At 31.2% G+C, this 17,678-nt stretch overlaps 3 protein-coding genes across 3 annotated transcripts; 2 read left to right on the forward strand and 1 right to left on the reverse strand.

Moving 5' to 3' along the window:
* Positions 1–5,689: 5,689 nt before the first annotated feature.
* Positions 5,690–7,421, forward strand: HELRODRAFT_179189 (hypothetical protein; the record flags this gene model as incomplete). Its single annotated transcript, XM_009028023.1, has 4 exons — positions 5,690–6,013; positions 6,262–6,292; positions 6,393–6,538; positions 7,266–7,421. The coding sequence occupies 4 exons, from the start codon at positions 5,690–5,692 to the stop codon at positions 7,419–7,421; spliced, it is 657 nt and encodes a 218-aa protein (XP_009026271.1).
* A 5,012-nt stretch (positions 7,422–12,433) lies between these two features.
* On the forward strand, positions 12,434–12,631 carry HELRODRAFT_127983 (hypothetical protein; the record flags this gene model as incomplete). Its single annotated transcript, XM_009028024.1, has 1 exon — positions 12,434–12,631. A coding segment is annotated over one exon (198 nt), but the record flags the coding sequence as incomplete, so codon positions are not given.
* Positions 12,632–14,377: 1,746 nt separating this feature from the next.
* On the reverse strand, positions 14,378–17,124 carry HELRODRAFT_179191 (hypothetical protein; the record flags this gene model as incomplete). Its single annotated transcript, XM_009028025.1, has 5 exons — positions 14,378–14,525; positions 14,856–15,030; positions 15,659–15,731; positions 16,073–16,282; positions 17,071–17,124. The coding sequence occupies 5 exons, from the start codon at positions 17,122–17,124 to the stop codon at positions 14,378–14,380; spliced, it is 660 nt and encodes a 219-aa protein (XP_009026273.1).
* Positions 17,125–17,678: the final 554 nt, after the last annotated feature.

Genomic DNA, 17,678 nt, shown 5'->3' on the forward strand with positions numbered 1-17,678 from the left:
TAAAAAGTTCTGCTTACAATACGCAGAAGACACACACACACACACACACACACACATACACACACTACACACTTGCTCACACACACACGCACGCACATCTTTTACACAAACAAACACAACACTTTCACACACTCACAAACACACACTCACTCACACACAAATTTATAATTTTGAAAGTTTTTAGACCGGCTGACGAGAGATTTTTAAGATTTAAGAACCAATTACTAGAACGAATTTGTTCCATCCTGGAACCCAAGTTTATATAACTTATAAAATTTTATTAACAACTCTTTTGTTGACTAATTGTAGAAAGCATTTTTTTCTTCGTAATATACCAACGCTCATTAATATACATGTAACATTCCTTTCTAGACTGTTGTAAAAATCATTTGGAAATCATATTTTCCATTAAAAAAACACTCCAAACTGCAACTTTTCATCGGAATTTAACAAATGTAGCCTATACACTCGTATAGTGAAAGCATAGGTCACATTCACTGTGATTTTGGAGCATTTCGATGAAGGCAAGTTGAGCTCATTTAAATTAAAATTCGTCAGATAAATACTTCACCTTATGACGTTTAAGCTATTCATTAACACCAAATTTAGCGAAAGATGATTGATGATGACGATGATGATAGATGGATGAGGGTAATGATGATAATCACAATGGTGGTGAACTACAATTCAGCTTGTTTCAATGGAAAGACTCAGCAAATCACCAAATCACACGACTCTTTAGTCAGGTTTTCTCGAAATGACTTGGGCTGCTGCTATCATTTACGCACAATAAGCCAAATAAAATAGTATTTGGCGATGCAATCTGTGGCCGTAACGAATGTTGAACTGAAGCAAAACTCTTAACATATTAACCAGCATTGGTTACAATCACCAGGTAAAAAATTATACTACATAAAAAATTTTTTTGTGTATTTACGTAGCAATCTCATTCTTGATATGCTCAAACCAGGCAATACTGCCAAAAGATGTTATATTTACTAAAATTTATTAAAGGATAAGACCAGTTTAGACTTCCATAACTCTGACTTAGTTTCTTTTAAAAAATCCTGTAAATGTCAACTCCAATTTTGTATGTCGTAACAATTTTGAGATAAAAAATATTTATTATTTTTTATTCATTACATTTTTGCTTTAAGATAATTACTTTCGTTTAACAAAATTTTAAATTTCCATTAAACTTGACGAGGTAAATTTTTTTAATTTAAAGAAAAATGCTTCGCTTAGCATGCCACGTTCAAACTTGTTGAATAAAAGCATAATTATTTGGATGCGAACCCTCAAATTCATGAAACGATTGTGAACAGGTCCCTTAAACTATAATCCAAAATTTATATCTGCTTAAAATGATATATATATATATATATATATATATATATATATATATATATATATATATATAATAAAATTTATAGGTCTCTGCGTTATAAAAAGCATCTCTGAGGGTTTAAGGGGTGATTAGCATATGTGCAGTTAAGAAGTTATATCAGCAAATATGTATGTTCCATTAGATTAAACTGTCGGATTCCATTATTGATAGCATGCCCATTGGTGTAGAGGAATATGTCAGGTGGTTTCTAGACATTTTCAATTAAGATAAAATAAATAAAGATAATCGCAATCATTAAATAAATGTTTATTTAATTATTAAACTAATTAACAAGTTATTCAATCTTATTATTAAGCTTTCTTTTGTTCCTTGTTAATTCGTAAGTAAAACTGGTCCGTTCGTTGTTTATAGGTGGAGAATAAATTAGTTTCTAACATTGTTTTGTGTAGAAATTTTAAAATAATTTACCGATGCGAATCGAATGCCTTAAAAAACATTTGCATCGTCAATATGTTAGAATTAACAAAATTTCAAATTCCATAACTCCAGTTATGGAGTTCCGTTCAAGAAGGAATATATATATTAATGCGTTTAAATAATTAATATGTTTTTATATTTTTGCTGAATATCAAAAGTTGTAACTCAATTCTTTGCCTAAACATTTGCTATTTTACAGTAGGTTCTTCATCAAATTAGACGTTAATCGTGGAGTGATTGTTAGTTGGAGTCAAATATGTCCAACAAATTTTCTGTGTTTTGTGGAAAAATTTGAAAGAAATGCTTACTCTAAGTGGCGTGTTGTTTCTCACTTGGATTTATTTGACTTCGAATCTAAAGAAAAAAAAACTTGAGACGAAGAAAGAAAAGTTTAATCATAAACACTTCAAATCGTCATCAATAAACTTCAGTGAAGAACATAAAAACAATTTTAGCAAATTTCCAGTTATCAATTAAAAACAATACAACACACGTTTAGACGACATTTTCCCCGAGATCGGGGGTTGCCGTTTGGCTACCTGTGATGAAACCGAACTATCCCTCGACGCCATTCACATCTGTCACTCGCCTCAGTATCACGCAACTCCGCTTTCACTCTGACCTTCTCTGCCTGCTCTCTCCATCCCAATTGCGGACGACCCCTTCTTATCACTTTTTCAACCTCGAACTCCAACGCTCGCCTAATCCCGACCCCTTCATCCCTTCTCAACACATGTCCATACCACCGCAATCTCGATCACAATGTCCTCGTCCAGTCCCAGCATCGACATTAGCTCTGTACTACTCCTCCTATCCTTCACTTTAACCCCACACATCATCCTCACCATAGTTCTTTCAGCCCTCTGCAGTACTAGTCTTTGTTTAGTTACGATTTCTAACAACGAACCAAGATTGACTTTGATTCAAGGTGGAAACTTTGCACACAGGCATAATCATTTTGCCTCGTAAAAGCTAACAAAAATGGCTTTGTTTCAGTTGTAAAATTTGTACGTAAAATTTGCTTCCAAAAATGACTTTGTTTTATTTTTGAAACTTTATACGTATATCATAATCACTTTTGTTTTTAGCAACAGATTTTTTTATGTCGTTTTTGACTCTTCGTGCAGAATAATTCAAGTCCTTATAATTTCATCCAAAAGCGGTATATACACACGCATACAAACACACGAACGCACACATACACTTATATATTTGTTATTGAATTCTTTGTAGGTTATTCTTGCAGGTTGTATTTCTTTTGTATTTCTTGCGGTTAATTAGTAAGCTTTACGATTATAACATTATAACATTATCCAAATACTTAACGGTTACTTAATTATTACAATCTTTATATCATTATCAATGATTCGTCTGTTTTTAATTTATTAGTGTAAAGGACTCCAGTTTCACATTGTTGAACATTTATCATCGTATGTCTTTGTTGTTTGTTTGTTTGTTGTTTGTTGTTTGTTTGTTTTTTTAAGTACGTGCAGTTTTGGAACGCGAATTCAGTCAAAAAGATTATGTCAATCACGTAGATAAGATCTCGCTGGAAAAATTTCATGATAAAACAATGAATCGAAATCTACTAAAAGACGAAAAAATAACTCACTAGACAAAAAAGATGAACCAGTAAAAAATTATAATAATTCCACAAGCAAAGAAAATGAAATGAACATTGAAAGTGAGGAGCAGAACAAAGATTCTAACAAAACGTTGAAATTTGTTGTTGCGACGACCAAACAAAGAAAATTTCAATGTGATGTTTTCAAGTTTTCAACAAGTCCTCCTCATTGAGCTCTAAACAGTCTTAGCTAGACGATAAATTGCAAAGGTAGTTATTTTTTTATCATGTAGTTATAACTGCCGGAATGATCATATTGCGCTATAGTATTTGTTATTTTAATTATTGTTATCTTAGATATATTTGTAATCTTTGGATTAAAAATTATAGAGGATTGTAATAAAGATATTGAATCGATGCTAAAGGAATTAAATTTGAAAGCAAAAATTCTTTCGTTCATTTAAAAATATTTGTTGGATTCAGTAATTTCACAGTTTTTAGAAACACAAACTTTTTTTATGATTCTAACAAAATAAATTTTCCATTTTTCTTCCATGTTTTTAATATTCTTTTCGCCTCGACAAAAGCGGAAATGTAATTAACATAACTTTGCTTAGAAAACACTGACCACCAAATATTTTGTGATCTCCACAAATTAATAAAAAACATCCTAATTGCAAGGCCTTCATAATTTGTCTCTTGTGATGCACCAAACATTAAGAATTTCAAACATCGTCCGGGCTGCAGAGTTGAAGGTTCTAAAAGGTTAAAGGTGAATCTCTCTTGTGCACCTGCTTCAGAGGTTTCAACGACAAACACACACAACTTACATGAATACGCGTGAAACCACGCATCAAACACATTGCATATGACAGGCGGGGATCTCTTTGTATTCAAGCCCAGTCACTACAACAGCAGGACCATGCGCCTCTAACCATTGAGCCACCGGGCCGCTCATTTTCATACTAATTCTGTTTTTTACCATTTACACGTTACTGAAACTCTGCCATGGTTAATCAAAAACTCCTCATCGTTGAATGTTTTCAAAACCTCAAAATCAAACTCATTCGCTGAAATCATTTTTCATCTTTCATCGGAACGTTAATGCTTATTATAATTAAGTTTAATAGTTTGGATCATTCATCAACGTTCAGCTATGTGTTTATTGTTATTATATGTCTTTATTAGTCAAAAGGTTTCTTTTGTTTCAATTGAAAAATGTTCCTTGTTTATTAGTGAGAATCACTGTCTAGTTTTTTATTTGTATATGTGGTGTAAGTGTTTAATGCTCATAATCTTTTCTATTTGAATTCATTGTTCACACTCTCTGTTATAAAGAACATGTTTTTATAGTTTAGGTTAGCCGTTTCAATTTTTGCTACTTTTGGCTTTCCTTAAAAATTTCGAAATCTGTGCATTTTTAATGTTAGGGCTTTTGTTCATCAGATCCATCCTTGGCTACCCTCTTCAAAAAAATTTGACTTTATTGTAATTCTATTAATTAGATGTTTTATGTAAAAAATAAGTGTGTTGCCAAAATCGATTATCGATTTGATAAAAATTTTAAACATTATAATTTTTAATTTATAAATGAATTAGTAGTAGTAGTAGTAGTAGTAGTAGTAGTAATAGTCGTAGTAGTAGTAGTAGTAGTAGTAGTAGTAGTAGTAGTAGTAGTAGTAGTAGTAGTAGTTATAGTAGTAATAAAAAAAAATAATCAATAAAAAATATAAGTAATAATAATAATAATTATCATAAATTCTTAATAATAAAAACAACTATATTTCTTGTGGGAGCCGAAAAATAAAAAATAGAAATGCAGTGAAATTGAATATGGCTGGAAAAAAATGTTAAAGCATTTCAAAGCTAACAATGAAAAAAACATCAATGAGGCTCTCAAAATTTCACGCGAAAATGTAAAAAAATCAATATGTGGAGTTTTCAAGGCAAGTCGTTTTACGAAGTTTATGAAAATATATTTTACAAACATCAATGAAAAAGATTTCAAGATCGCTTCAACGCATGGATTTAAAGCACAATTGAGCAAGATAAAAATATTTTCTAGAAAATAAAATCTAGTACTTGCTTTCAAAGTTGTCTTTTGTAGTTTAAAGTTTAGAAAAATTTTATAATAAAAAGTAAAACGTTATTCACTGTTATATCTATGTATGTGGGTTTATAATTGAAATATTTGCAAATGTAATATATAATACATTCAAATAAAAAACTATATATTACGAAAACAAATTATTAATTTGAACAAATTAATTAAAAACTTAAAAAAAACTTTTATTCTCATAATGAAGATTCAAGAATATGTTTCGAAGATATTGTTACTCAAAATTATCCTTATTAAAAGTATACAACCGAAAGATTCCGTTTTCACCAAGCTTTCGTACAAGTTGAAAGAGTATGGAAACCATACCTGCGTTGTTGATGAGCCAGACGAAGTTTTCACGTTTCAGAAGAATGATTCTCAACTGAAATGCGCTTCCATTTGCCTGAAAACCAACAACTGCATTGGATTCAACTACCATCAGAACAACAACACCTGCCAGATACATAAGAATAAGTTAAACATCAACATGGAATATGGGGAATGGACAAGCTGCTCATTTTATCAGGTTCTCACTTTTTAATTATACAAAAATTAAATCATTTTGTTTATTTTTATGAAGAAGTCTGTTTAGTTTCTTTTTTGAAACGGAATGCAAACATTTAGACTAATTTTTTTATTAAAGATTGATTTAAATTGGAAACAATAGAAGTCAAACATGACTATTTTTCCTGTTTTAAAATAATGTTTGTCTTATTAATCTGCGTTTCATATTCACGGTTTGAGAACAATATGTTATAATTTTTTCTTCTACAGAACAACTTTTTTGACAACATCAATGTTGCAAGTAAGTGGACAACAATTATTAACATGTTGATTATCGGTTATTACCGTGAAACTTTTTAAAAAGTTACTCCAAATATCTTATTTAACAAAACTAATAAAAGGCATAGAACCGAACTATCTTGGTTGCTATGCGGATTCTTCGACTCCAAGAGACCTGTCTGGATACCTGATTTACAGTAATGAATTGACGCATAACAGTTGCTGGAATGTATGCTTCAACCAGAAATTTCAATATTTCGGTGTTCAGGTATACTTTGGAATTTAAAAACAAAATCCGTTTACTTCTTCCTAACTCTGACATAATTTTGCTCTACTTACTACTTACACACATACTAAACACCATCTCTCTGCGAAAGAGCACCAGGCGACCTTAACCATTAGACCATCACGCCGCCCGTATGAAATATGGTCTTCTTCCAACATTTACGCATATTTCTACGACCGACCGACAACACCTGACAAACGAGCAAGAACGTGAGCAGCGATTGCTTCATCTTTCCCGAGAGTTAGAGGCAAAATTGCCTACAATTCGGTAGAATTCATAAAATACTGGATGCCTATATATTTATAAATGTTATTTGCTTGTTTCTTTAGTTCAAAATCAACATTTTTGTGTATCCTATGCATGACAGAACAGAAAAGCTTTTTTCGGTTTCTGTTCTATCATGCATAAAATAAACAAAAATTTTGGTTTTGAACCAAAAAAAAACTTGAAAATGATTACGATCAACCGTTAGAAAAATTGAAAAGCTAAATTGGAAGTTAACTAACGTTAAACATGCTATGATTTTCATCAATAATTGCACATATATATATATATATATATATATATATATATATATATATATATATATATATATATATATATTTATATACACATTTATTTGTATATATAAATATATATATATATATATATATATATATATATATTTATTTATATAATTTTTTTGTTAATACATTGGTTTTATTAAAAGAATCAAATAGGATGTTATTGCGGAAATTTTTACGGACGATATGGTCTGACAACTGGCTGCAACGAATTGTGTTCTGGTTCCCCGTCAGAGCTCTGCGGGGGATTTTCTATGAGCAGTGTATTCAGAGGTAACATTAGTTTATTTCTTCAAATGTGAATGACAATGATTTTTGTAAAAATGCATTAAATTGTTTTATATGTCATTGTGCTCAAAAAACGCATGTTTTATTTTTTTTCAGTGTGAACAAAGAGGTAAGAAGTGACATCCTGGTGTTCATTTCAATTGAAACATCTAATGCGAAGAAATTGAATGAGTTGCCTAATCTATTTTGAGTTAAATGTGCTGCTAGCAAGTACTAACTTTTTTCATTTAATAAGCATCTGCGGTTCGAATCGTTATTTTCGTTAAAAATCGAGATTTCATAACGTCAAAAATATCTTCTCACGGTCAATCTTTTAAAACCGCTTTTAAAAATCTGGTATCAGACAAAAATTATGAAAAAAAATTTTTTCTCATCACAAAATTTCGAACTAATATAAATGCAAAAGTATTTTGAAAATAGCTGAAAATATATGCAAAAAAAAATGGAAATTTTATCGTAAAGTTCTTTTTCATGTTAAAATCTTATGTTTCCTCTTAATCTTATCTGATGTAGAAATATTTATCTGTGCATTATGTTTGTATAAAAGTTGGTTGACATGCTGTTCAACTACGACGTGGCCACTACCATACTATGACTATGAGGAATTTAAGAAACTAAACAAAATTTGATATTTGCTCTTTAGCACCTAACCCTAGCCCCATCATTTTCAACAGAAGGTCCTACACCCTCACAAAAAACTCCGTCATAATCGAAGGTTGGACCGAAACAATCCAGAAAGTTCCTTACTCAATCCAAACTCAATCGACCATTTATCCAATTAATGGATCGATCGAAAACTTACATTTTTTGTAAACCTAATCCCATAAAAAAGAACTCGCAAATATTTGATTTTATACAAGCATGTCAACAGTAGCAAATGCAGAGTTTCACTGTGCGAAGGGGTGATTTCGTTTTCGATGTTAATTTTACCCCAAAAATCTTCGATATTTTCTTCTTCGATGTTCTGGGCTCGCCAATGCATGTCTATATGCAGTTTGAGTTTATTAATCATCAGTAAGATAATGTTAAGTAGTTATTGTTACATTATTGAATAATAATTGAATGCAGTCATCAAAACCGAAGCTCGCTTCTTCATTTCATTTGTCGACCTTACACTGCTTGTTGCCGTTAAAATTTTAAAGTTTTATTCAGAAATTCTCTAATCAATTCAATCTCTTATATAGGCACATACACATCATGCTTCACGCTCAAGCGCTGCATCAAACGCGCCTGATGATCTTTGGGTTTCGGAGAGTGCCATCGCGCGAGTACAGCGCGAGGTATGGCACTTCTACCGACTGAGCTATCTCAGTGACTCGGTGTATAATAATATTTATAATAATTGTAATAAAACAATAACAACAACTATAAATATAATAATAATAATTAATAGATTATAATTATGTGTCTGTATGTATACATGTGTGTGCATGGTTGCGGAATCAAGGGGGGTTGCGGAAAGGCATCTCCCCATCAAGCCATAAAAATTAAAAACAACCCCTCCCACAAAAAAATCCTTTATCCACCACTTTTGATTCAACAGACTAAAATATTATTTTGAAATTATTAAAAACAAATGGAGTAAAACTTTAAATGAAAAGTTTATTCTTCTTTTTTAAAATTTGTTTCAATTCAAACGAAAGGTTCTTGATGCATAGAGAGTTTTGTTTCAATAGCTAGAGGTGTCAAAAAGTATGAACGTTGAAACACCTTTCGTTTGCAATTTTTTTTCAGAGTATAACATTAACGAATGAATTTTTTTTAGATAGGTGCCGTAAAAATTTGTATTTATTTTTAAGCTATTTAATAGCGAGCAGCCTGATGGAAGATCGATTTAAATTTTGTTACATAGTGAAAAAATTCTTCAGCGTTTTTTTAATTGCAACATTTCTGAATCGAATGTCATTTCACAAAAATGTTTGAAGGAATTAATTTAAGTTTTTAAAAAATTCAATTTTTTAATTTAAGTAACGTAAGCTAAGAGTATTTCGTTTTAATTATGCTCGTAGCATTAAAATGGATTAGAATGTGTGTGCGTGTGTGCGTGTGTGTGTGTGTGTAATAAATTCCACCAATTTATTAGGGTTCATCAACTTATATTCGCATTTTTTAATTTGTCTTAGTAAATTTTTATCAACAACAATTGAGTCTGTATAAAAATGAAACTTTATTTTATTAACAAATTTCAATTTTAAACAGACTGAAAATTAAAATTGAAAAATTAATGGACGATTTAATCAAATTAAAAAGTCAAAACTTATAACACTCAACACAAACATTGTTAACGACCTAAAAGCAAAAAGTTGAGAAACAGTTTTAAAAGCAAGATTCTCACGAAAGAATTGATCGATGCTGCAGCATCTTTAAAAAATAACAACATTATTATCCAAAAAACTGACAAAACTCCAATGTATGTCATAATGGATAGAGATGAGTACAACGACAAGCTGAATGACATTGTCTGTGACACTGACAAATTTATTAAGATTAGTAGTGATCCAACTGCTAAGCTTAAGACAAAGTCGAACGAAATTATAAGAAGAATCAATGAAAAAACAGAGTGAAAAGACCCATACTTAAGGGGCGATTATGAACCAGGATACGCTTACGGTCAAGACACATAAAGCTAACGACTCTCTAATCAGCCAAAGTCCTGCGATCACTTACCCCATTGCAAAATGCTCAACAAAATAATTAGACCCCACCCATAACAGCTACAACCTAAAATCAAGTAGAGATTTATAAGATTCATTGTCTACAACAAAACCATACATTAACACCATAAAAGCATCTTTGGATGTGGAGTCACTCTTCACAAATGTTCTTGTTGAGGACACAATCAGCATAATAACAGATAGAATATACAATTCCAATCAGTCACCACTACCAATTCCAAAAGATGAATTAGTTGCGCTACTAAGAATATGTACAGACAAAGCGCCTTTCGTTTGCCCGGGTATCAGCAAATAAACGGTGTAGCAATGGGCTCTCCATTGGGAGTACTCTTTGAATACCTTATGTTGGACATATCAAAAAATGTTATTTAAAGAAGAACCAGAGCTAAAACCTAATATACACTGAGCGCTAAGTATTTCCTTTGTGCAAACAAGAAATCAACAAAGTAGAGTAAAAACACAGTATATCCATTTTAGTATATACATATATGAGCATCTGGCCACATACACATTGTATCAATTCGAACATCGAAGATGGCATAGGAACACCGAAAAAAACTTTTTGTTCTATCATGCATGAAAAACACAAAAAAAATTGGTTTTGAACTCAAGAAACTTGAGAATGATTTACAATCAACTGTTAGAAAATTCGAAAAGTTGAACAGGAATAATTGCATTTTTGACAGTCTTAATCCTATATATATATATATATATATATATATATATATATCCAGGTCTGGAACGACATACTTTCGAAACTACTATATAATAAAAGTACGCGGCAAGATGTAGCAGTCACTTGGTTCGAACGCGAAGAGATCCTTTCTTATTGTGGGCGATGTATGCGTTCAAAATTGCTTTGAACAATAGCATTCCCGTGTGTGGTGCTCGTATTGTTGTTTTTGATACTTCTGAGAACTAATGAACAACACTAAATTACAGTAGCGTCCGGTTTGACTGCAAATAGTCCCAAACTGATCACGTGATGCGATGCGTGGATTAATGCGCTGTTAAGTTGTTACCGAAAACTTCGAGAATGAATCGAAAATAAATATTTAATATTTAATTAGGAAAATTGACTAAACTCTAGATGATCGATTGAAGAAAATATTACATGATCGATTGAACAAAGCTTCATTTGCTCATAGAAGATAAGTAAAAAACCGAAAATGGTTTATACTTTCATCGTTACGACGAAACCAGCGTGTGTGTGACAAGTCTTAGTCATTTTAAAAAACTTCTTGCTTTTGAAAATTTTTGATTTTAACCATATTATAAAAATACAGAAGCTTCCATTATCAAAAGTTATAATGTTTAAGGTAAGTAATAAGTTTAGTGAAAAAAAAAATATTGATCCAATTTTGAAAATGTTTTTGAAAAAATTTACAATGAGCAAAGATCCTATAGCTTCACACATAGTTCATTAAATGCTACTTTACAACATTAAAACTGGCAAAGACTGTATATTACGAGCAAAGATGGTATAACATCAAAGTGATGATTTTATGGATTGATTTATCTAATAAAAGTTTAAATTATTATTGAAATTAATTATTGTATAACAATTTGAGGCCATTATACGCGTAAATTTTTCAACATAATAAACTAAAAATTTACAAATAAAAACTTTCAAATATTTTACTGTGCATAATTAATTAAGCTAGATTATTAGCTTTCAACTAATACAAAGAGGTTAATCTAGAATCTTTGATTTGGAGTGTATATAAAACAGTGTATGAAGCCTCATATCATTAGTTCGAAGGATTCTTGTTTTGATTGCACACCCACGGTTTTCAAGGTGGTTGTAGGATAATAAATATAATTTTAAAATTGATAAGCCAGCTATTTATTCTACGAAGATGTCATTAGAAAAGCTGTACCAGATTAATGTTGAACACAACTACTCGTTACCCTACCGATCAAACTTGGAAAACGAAAAGCCACTTTCCGATCTAAAGTTTAAAAATGTGAAGCTATCTAGCCGTTCACGTCACAGTAATGAAATACGGGACGTTTTGGAACGCGAGTTCAGTCAAAAAGAATATGTAGATCACATAGATAAGCACCGAATTGCGCATGACACTGGCCTGACTATTCACCAGATTGATGACTGGTTTAGGAACCAGAGGGCCAAAGCACGAAAAGGTGAAATAGGTGATGTTTTGGAAAGGGAATTCAGTCAAAATCAAAATATTGATGACACAGATAAGGACCGAATTGCATACGAAACCGGCCTGAGTATTCGCCAGATTAAATTCTGGTTTCAGTACCGAAGGGCCAAATTCGATAGTGAGGATGAAAACAAGAGAAAAGGAAAGAAAAAAAAGAAAAATTCGTTTCGAACTGATGAAGTTGGCCGCTCACGTTTCAGTGATGAAGTACGTGAAGTTTTGGAGCGCGAATTCTGTCGAAAAGAATATGTCGATGATGTTGATAGAGAACGAATTGAGAATGAAACCGGCCTGAATTTTGGTCAGATTAAGTCCTGGTTTAAGAAACGAAGGACAAAAGCACGAAAGGTGGAGCATGAAACTGATATTTTTGACACAGAACCTATTTAAAAAGTTTTATAGGGTTTAATTAAGTGTGTGTGTGGGTGTGTATATGTATGTGTGTGTAGGTGTTTATATTTAATGAACTTATTGCAAAATGAAATTTTATAATTTTATTTTATTGTGAAAAATTCATTTTCTTTTTTTTATGCATTTATTCATTCATTCATTTTTATAAACGTTTAAAAACAATAAATCTGAAAAAAAAATAAAATAGAATGATGCAAGATGAGTTTATAATGTGCGAGTTCGACGAAGCCATTTGAAACGTTCTAGTGGAAGAAATTTTAAATAAACTTTGAAATAAAACGATTCTTCCAAACAAAATCATGTAATGTAAAATCATTATCGAATTCGTTGTTTTTCATTTTCATTTCAAATAAATTCAATCTACCGCAAAATGATTTTTATTTCTAACCGAAGAACTCCAATAAAAAAAATTGAGTAATTCAGTAATAAATAATTAAGTGTTTTTTTTCATAGTCTTTAAAGTTTTAATAATTCTCAAAATAATAAATAAAATAGTTTTTTATTTTTATGACTGGCGTCTGGTATTCTTAACGGTAAATATATTTGAAACAATAAAAGTTTTTCAATATTATATGGGATGTGAAGAATATTAACGTGCACAGATATAAATGCGTTTACGAACACAAATAAGCTACGCTAAAATGTTGAATAATATATCAAATTATTAAAAAATAAAATGTTGAATAATATATTAAATTATTAAAAAATAAAATGTTGAATAATATATTAAATTATTAAAAAATAAAATGTTGAATAATATATCAAATTATTAAAAATAAAATATCGATATTATTAAAAAATAAAATGTCGATTGTTTTGTACAAATCACCAAGCCAGACATATTAAAATTAACAATGTTAAAATATTAAAAAACACATATTCTCTCACAAAATAGCAAAAAAATATTTTTTCTTAAAAATTATTTTCGTACTGAAACATTCTAAATTTGCAGCATCGTTTAAAATGTTGTTAGCCAGACAGACGAACAGATCCCAATGAAAGGTAAGAAAAAAATTAAAAATTTAGGAGAGCTGTGGTGCTTATGAATGTTATATGAACAAATACACTGCTAGTTTAACCGCTTCAATTTAACCCTCTCAACTTGTTGAATATCCCACCATTTCTATATGTTAACAAATTGCTTGCAGAAGATTTAAATTTGGAAAGATCAGTTTCTTTTAATTCAATGACATTTTTTGTTTTGTGTGTAACTGCTGTGTAATTTTAATGGACTAAATGTGTTTTTTTCGAACGTTACAGATGTTACGAATTTGAAGCATATAAACTAGTACAACTCGCCTGCTATAAATTGTTACATGGAGTATGATTAAAATAAAACATGATCAGTCACATTAAGCAACTCATCCACATCTGTGAACTGGACAAACTAAGTTTTTGTCTATAATAAACCACAAAGTCAGATGAATCGGCATTAACATTTGTTATACCACATTCTGGCGAGGACTGGAAACTAACACCATACCACCATCCTATTGTGAAACGTGCAAACGATGGTTCATTTAAAATGTCGGTTGAAAATAAATTCATGCTTTTTGCGTGGTTTATAAGCGTTAACACGTCTGTTAATGACAAAATGCAGAAATTTATTGAAAAACTATATCGGAGATACAATCATCAGAACATTAACCCTTAAAGTATAGCTAGGAAGAGCCGGATCAACCAATAGACCAAAAAGACAAATAGCTAGGAACATTAAATTGGATGGGCCCTAATTTGAGTTCCAGTCTTGTCACAAATTTTTATATATTTTTTTATGTTAGTATCAACATTGTAGCAAAGCGGTTTTGGAAATGCCTTAATCGCACTCCATTTGCATAAGGTTAAACTGTTCGTCGTGGCTCTCAAAAAAAAATGTAGCGGGGTTGTTAATGTTAAAATATTGGTGCTTAAAAGTTTGGACTAAAAATTAATTTATCTCCACAACAGTAAAATGAAACTAAATATTCTGCAAGATCAAAGACATTGTAAAAAATGTGTTATTGATGGTTCATATACAAAGAGTCATTTACATTGCCTTGAAATATTTTTTGTGTATTTTTAGGCTCGCGCTATTGCTATTTTAAAGCATTATTTGATTTTGCTGATTTCAGTTCAATTTAATTAATGCACTTTCTCAAGTGTTCATTTACTTTTTAGACTAAAAATAATCACAACTCAAAAATCAATCAACCTGCTTGGATGCGCAGTTGTAGCTGTCGTCATCGTACGTGGAGACTGGCACTCCTTTTTTGTTAGCATTCCATTGCTGCTCGCACCACCGTATCCTGTTATGCTGTCAATTTTGTAGTTCATCGTCTCGTTAGCCACTTTGAACTGGTTGTAAACCAAGTACAGGTTCCCCTGTCCTGCGACTTGTGCATGACAATGATGTTTTATTTGTTGAAAATATTAAATGCAATAATGATAATATAGAAAAAAAAGAAAAAATATGGAGAAGATAACTTTAATATCATAAACTAGAAAAGTTGACGCTAATTTTTAATAATTGCAAACACAATGATCATAAATAAAAACTTACCGTTAAGATGCAAGTGCAGGTTGCAAGTGTAGTTGTATGTCAGCTGGTGTAACAATTAATTGCCTAACCAATATGCTCCCCACGGTCTGACAGCACAGAACTTGCTGCCTGATGGTCGAATCGAAAAACCATATTTAAATTCCGACCAACTTCTGTTGAAGGTTCTGGACGATCGGTTTAGTTTCAGTTGGACCAAGAAGGAGACGTTTTTTGATGTTGTTGATGCTTTAAATTAACAATAGAGTTTTTAATTTACATCACATTTGTTATTTTACTGACTCGAAACCATATCTTCAACTAACATTAAATTTTGGTTTGTTTTTAGCGTCAAGAAAATGCAAGTAAAATAACCCATTTTAAATGCTTATAATTATAAATTCACAAATAATAATTGATCAATTTAACAATTGCTTCCTAATTAAACAAAAAGTAATTTTAAGTAAATGTTATCTTACTTGGATTGATGAGCAGAGGTCGGTACGGATAGTTTGGCAGAAGAATGACATCCATTTTTGCCACAGGCTTTAGCTGAGTAAGGAAATTAGTATTATTTAAAATTAATAGACAAATCTAATTGAGAGAATTTGTAGCAATGGTGAAGAAAATATTTAAAAAAATGATGATGAAAAAATTATACATATCGCATAGTAAATGCAAGCATACTGCTGAGTGAAGCATGTTGGCCTATACTCAAACAACTCGCAAGTTGCTGAATCAAATCTTAGGTTGAACCCCTGAAACGGAATTGTACCAGGCATGTTGAAACGACATAAGAAAGTACAAATTGTTACCAAATTTTTTCAGAATCGTCCGTCCAAGGTTGTATTTGTGATGTTTATGGCATATGTTGTAGTTTGTATCGAGCAAACGTTGTCTAAATTGTTGGAGCTGGATTCAGAATTTGAAAGATCAGTGATAGCAGTTGATGAAAAATTAGTCGAATGTATTTGCAATTTCTGGTAGCAAGCAGTTGTTTTGAAAACGTTTGAAGTTAACCCCAAGACTGAAGATGACGATGGTGGAGATAAATGTGAAATCAAGTTCAATGTAAAATAGTGACAGATGAAAGCAGTGCACAGCTGTAAGAGATGCATGATTAAAATTAATTATTTGGCATGTTTCATGCATGATTGTAGGAAGGATGTTTCATTCTTAAATTAGAGTTAGTTCCAAACCGAAGAAACGACGTTAAATAAGCTCATGCCACCACCTTCATTAGAAACTACCTACCTGTGTGTGTGCGAGTGTGTATGAGTGTGTATGTATGTCTGCGTGTGCGTATGTGTGTGTGAGGGCGTTTGCTTTATGTGAATGAGTGTATGTGCGTGTGTGCGTATGTATGTCTGTGCGTGTGTGTGTTTATGTATGCCATTGTTTTTAGTTTCGCATTAACTCACATGTAAAATTTTTTCACGAGTGAGAAGCATGATGCGGTTAAAAAATGTCTACACCGAGTTAGAATTAACTCTAAAGCTAAATTTTACTTGTAATGGGGCATATATTTCGTGAAATTTAAAGTTAATTTTAACTTTTAAACTTTCAAAAAATCTTAATGTGCGAATAACTAACAACAACGTATCTACTACATCAGGTGTGGGCAAACTTGTTGCTGTGAGGGACGCCTTGAAAAGTATTTAATATTTCAGGGACCGCATATCGACGGTTAACAGAGGTGGAGGAATATTTTAACAATGTTCATCATGATCATTTATAACTGATGACTTTTTTATGGAAATTTCATTATTCCATTTATAATTTCTTTTTTTCAGAAATGCTGAAAACGCATTGCAGGCCGTAGTTCACTCACCCCTGCAGTACTACATTATTAGTTCGTGGCATTAAAATTAAAATTGATTGGTTGTTGCACCTGATGTGTTGCATTCTGAGGTTTGTTACTGGTTGTTATGCAATTTGCAACCATTGCTGTGTTTCAACTTTCGCAAAATTTTAATATGGCTAACAATATGCATACGTGTTGAAATTTTAATGAGCAGAACAAAAGGTGAAGCTTATGACAGTTACCATAAGCGGATAAAAGTCTTCAGTGGAATTTTAAAAACGAAATTATCAACAAAAGTTGTCTTGGTAACTTATAAACAAAAACCCGCAAATGCAAGCGTGAATGTAAAGTTAAACATGAACATTGAGAGAAACAGACAGGAAATGTGTTTTCAGAGACATATTTTACAGTAAACAAACGTATTTACCGTAAACTTGCAACGTTACGTATGATTTAGAAAAAAAAAATTTAAATCATTATTTGTCCTCATTTATTCATTTTTTTAGTTTGATATTGTATCCTTTAAAAGTGCGAGAAAATAATTTTTTTTCAAATCATTATTTATTTGATTTTAGCTATCTAAAGAAATGGGAAAAAAGATTAACGCTGCTGAGATATGGTTTTTGAGAAAAATTATAAAAATTAGTTGAACCTTTTATACTTCAAATGAGTGAGGATGATTAAAACAGTCCGGT

This window comes from Helobdella robusta (assembly GCF_000326865.2).
Source record: "Helobdella robusta unplaced genomic scaffold HELROscaffold_52, whole genome shotgun sequence".
NCBI classification, from domain to species: domain Eukaryota; kingdom Metazoa; phylum Annelida; class Clitellata; order Rhynchobdellida; family Glossiphoniidae; genus Helobdella; species Helobdella robusta.